This window comes from Panthera pardus, unplaced genomic scaffold (assembly GCF_024362965.1).
Source record: "Panthera pardus isolate Hobbes unplaced genomic scaffold, ASM2436296v1 HiC_scaffold_17, whole genome shotgun sequence".
In the NCBI taxonomy this organism is placed as follows: domain Eukaryota; kingdom Metazoa; phylum Chordata; class Mammalia; order Carnivora; family Felidae; genus Panthera; species Panthera pardus.
Genome location: NW_026526732.1, coordinates 7,106 through 9,530, shown reverse-complemented (window position 1 = coordinate 9,530; position 2,425 = coordinate 7,106). Strand labels below are relative to the sequence as shown.

The 2,425-nt window shown below is 36.0% G+C and overlaps 1 protein-coding gene across 1 annotated transcript; it reads left to right on the top strand.

Annotated features, from left to right (window-relative positions):
* The first annotated feature begins 276 nt into the window (after positions 1–276).
* On the top strand, positions 277–1,746 carry LOC128777812 (vomeronasal type-1 receptor 1-like). Its single transcript, XM_053905384.1, has one exon. It carries the CDS (start codon positions 385–387, stop codon positions 1,312–1,314), a length of 930 nt encoding a protein of 309 aa, XP_053761359.1. The 5' UTR covers positions 277–384; the 3' UTR covers positions 1,315–1,746.
* Positions 1,747–2,425: the final 679 nt, after the last annotated feature.

Sequence of the window (2,425 nt, the reverse complement as noted above, 5' to 3'; positions counted from 1 at the left end):
TAGTAAAGGAATAGGTACAGTAGCATCAAGTTGTAAGGTGCTTCTCTTCCTGTTGGGTCTGCAAATGATGTAGAATGGTAGAGCTCTCAGAGCTCTCCCTTTCGGCCTCTTGACTCCATTTTAAACAAAGTTTATTTTTATTAATTTCCACATAATATATGATATTCCCTATCTTCATAAACATTCAATTCTGTTCTTTAAGAATCTCAGTGATTCCTTGGTTTGCTGCAGCTGAACATTTGCCGATCCTGCAGGAAAACTCCCTGAAACTTGATAATATACTCCTCAGTCAAAGTTACTTTTAATATTCACATTCATAATCAAATTATTTGTCTATAGGATGTGCTGGACTTGGTTTGAAGATCTAAGAGAGACTGAACGACAATGATTTCCAGTGACAGAATTTTTGGGATCTTCTTTATCTTTCAAACTTGTATTGGTTTCATGGGGAATTCTTTGTTATTTACATTATATATGTACACTTTCTTAATTCTTCCTCATAAGAAGAAGCCTGTAGATGTGATTCTAGCCCACTTAACTTTGGCTAATGCCCTGACACTTATATTCAGAGGGGTTCCAAATATAATGTCATCCTTTGGAATTAAGCTGGAGATGAGTGATACTGGATGTAAAATAGTGCTCTATATTCAGAGAGTCACCAGGAGTATTTCTCTGTGCACAACCGCCCTTCAGAGTACATTTCGGGCAGTGACTATCACTCCAAGTAATCATAAATGGGCCTGGCTCAAGAAGAAAATCTCTACATTCATTCAACCTTCTTTACTTTTCTTCTGGACGATCAACATGGCCATCTATTCCGTGATCATTTTAAAAACCGTGGCCAGGAGGAATACCACTGAAGGTGGAATTGGGTATTATACTGCTTCTTGTAAAAGCAGTGCATATGATCTACAGACGTCATCAATATTTCTAAGTACTGTATTCATTCGAGATTTGTTCTTCCTCTCCCTGATGACATGTAATAGTATCTACATGGTGAATATCCTTTTCAGACACCACAGAAAAGCTCAGCACATTCGCAGTACCATCCAGTCTTCACAAAGCTCTCCTGAAAACAAAGCTACCCATGTTATTCTCATATTGGTGAGCTGCTTTGTTTTCTTTTACTGGACCAACACCTTTTTTACTGTTTATTTAGTTTATTTAGCTAAGAAAAACTATCAACTGGAGAAATTTAGTAACTTTTTTTCCTCATGTTACCCGACCATCTGTTCTTTCTTTCTGATTAAAAATGAAAATAGAATTTCTGGAATACGTGCCATGAAAACAAGAATCAGAATTTTTTCTTCCTAAAGAAAAAATTGATTATATGAATACTCCTTAGCACTCTTCTGCACCATAAGAGTCATTTGTATGGGTACAGAGTAACATGCTTATCAATGATATGAGGTACTTAAACAAAATTTTTTTTAATGTTTACTCATTTTTTGAGACACAGAGACAGAGCGTGAGTGGGGTAGAGACAGAGAGAGAGGGAGACAGAGAGTCAGAAGGTAGATCCAGGCTCTGAACTGACAGCACAGAGCCTGACGTGGGGGCTCTAACTCACGGACCGTGAGACCATGACCTGAACCAAAGTCAGACACTTAACCGACTGAGCCACCTGGGTGCCCCAAGGTACTTTTTAAAATGAATATAATTTATTGTCAAATTGGCTTACATACAACACCCAGCGCTCATCCCAACAAGTGCCCTCTCAATGCCCATCACCCATTTTCCCCTCTTCCCATCCCCTATCCACCCTCAGTTTGTTCTCTGCATTTAAGAGTTGACATGAGGTACTTTTATAGTCCCCATTGTAGTGAGTTAACAATCTGAAGAGCTATACTTAAGTTATTGTCAATTTATGAAACATTTTAGACATTAAATATAAGGTTTAGATTATGATGCCATATATATGTTTAAAATTTCATAAAATAATAGTACATATGTGATGTAGAATGTTTTGTGACATAGGAAATACTATTTATCATGCAATTAACAGACATCAATAAACCCCCCAAATGACAGAGGTTAACTTTTGGTATAAGCTAACCTTAACTCTAAACAAGATGATGAAATATGTGAAATATGTGCTTATTAAATTGTACTCTATGCTTTTGCATGTCAGAAATATGTCATATTTAGTTTTAAAAATAAACATAATTATTAATATTTGCATATAAATTCAGAAATGTGTTCAAATTTTCAATAGTTTCTTACCTCCATTTAAGATAAATGAGGAACAGTAAAATAAACAAGATCCCAAAACACCTTAGAAGGTTTTTGTTCTCAGAACTGCTGAACATATATGTGACTTGAGCTTTTAATTGAAGACAGAAAGAAGAAGGGGGTAAAAAGGTCAACATCCAAGAACTAGGTATCTTCCACAGGTGGAGAAAATAAGAAAGTTTGTCATGGCTAC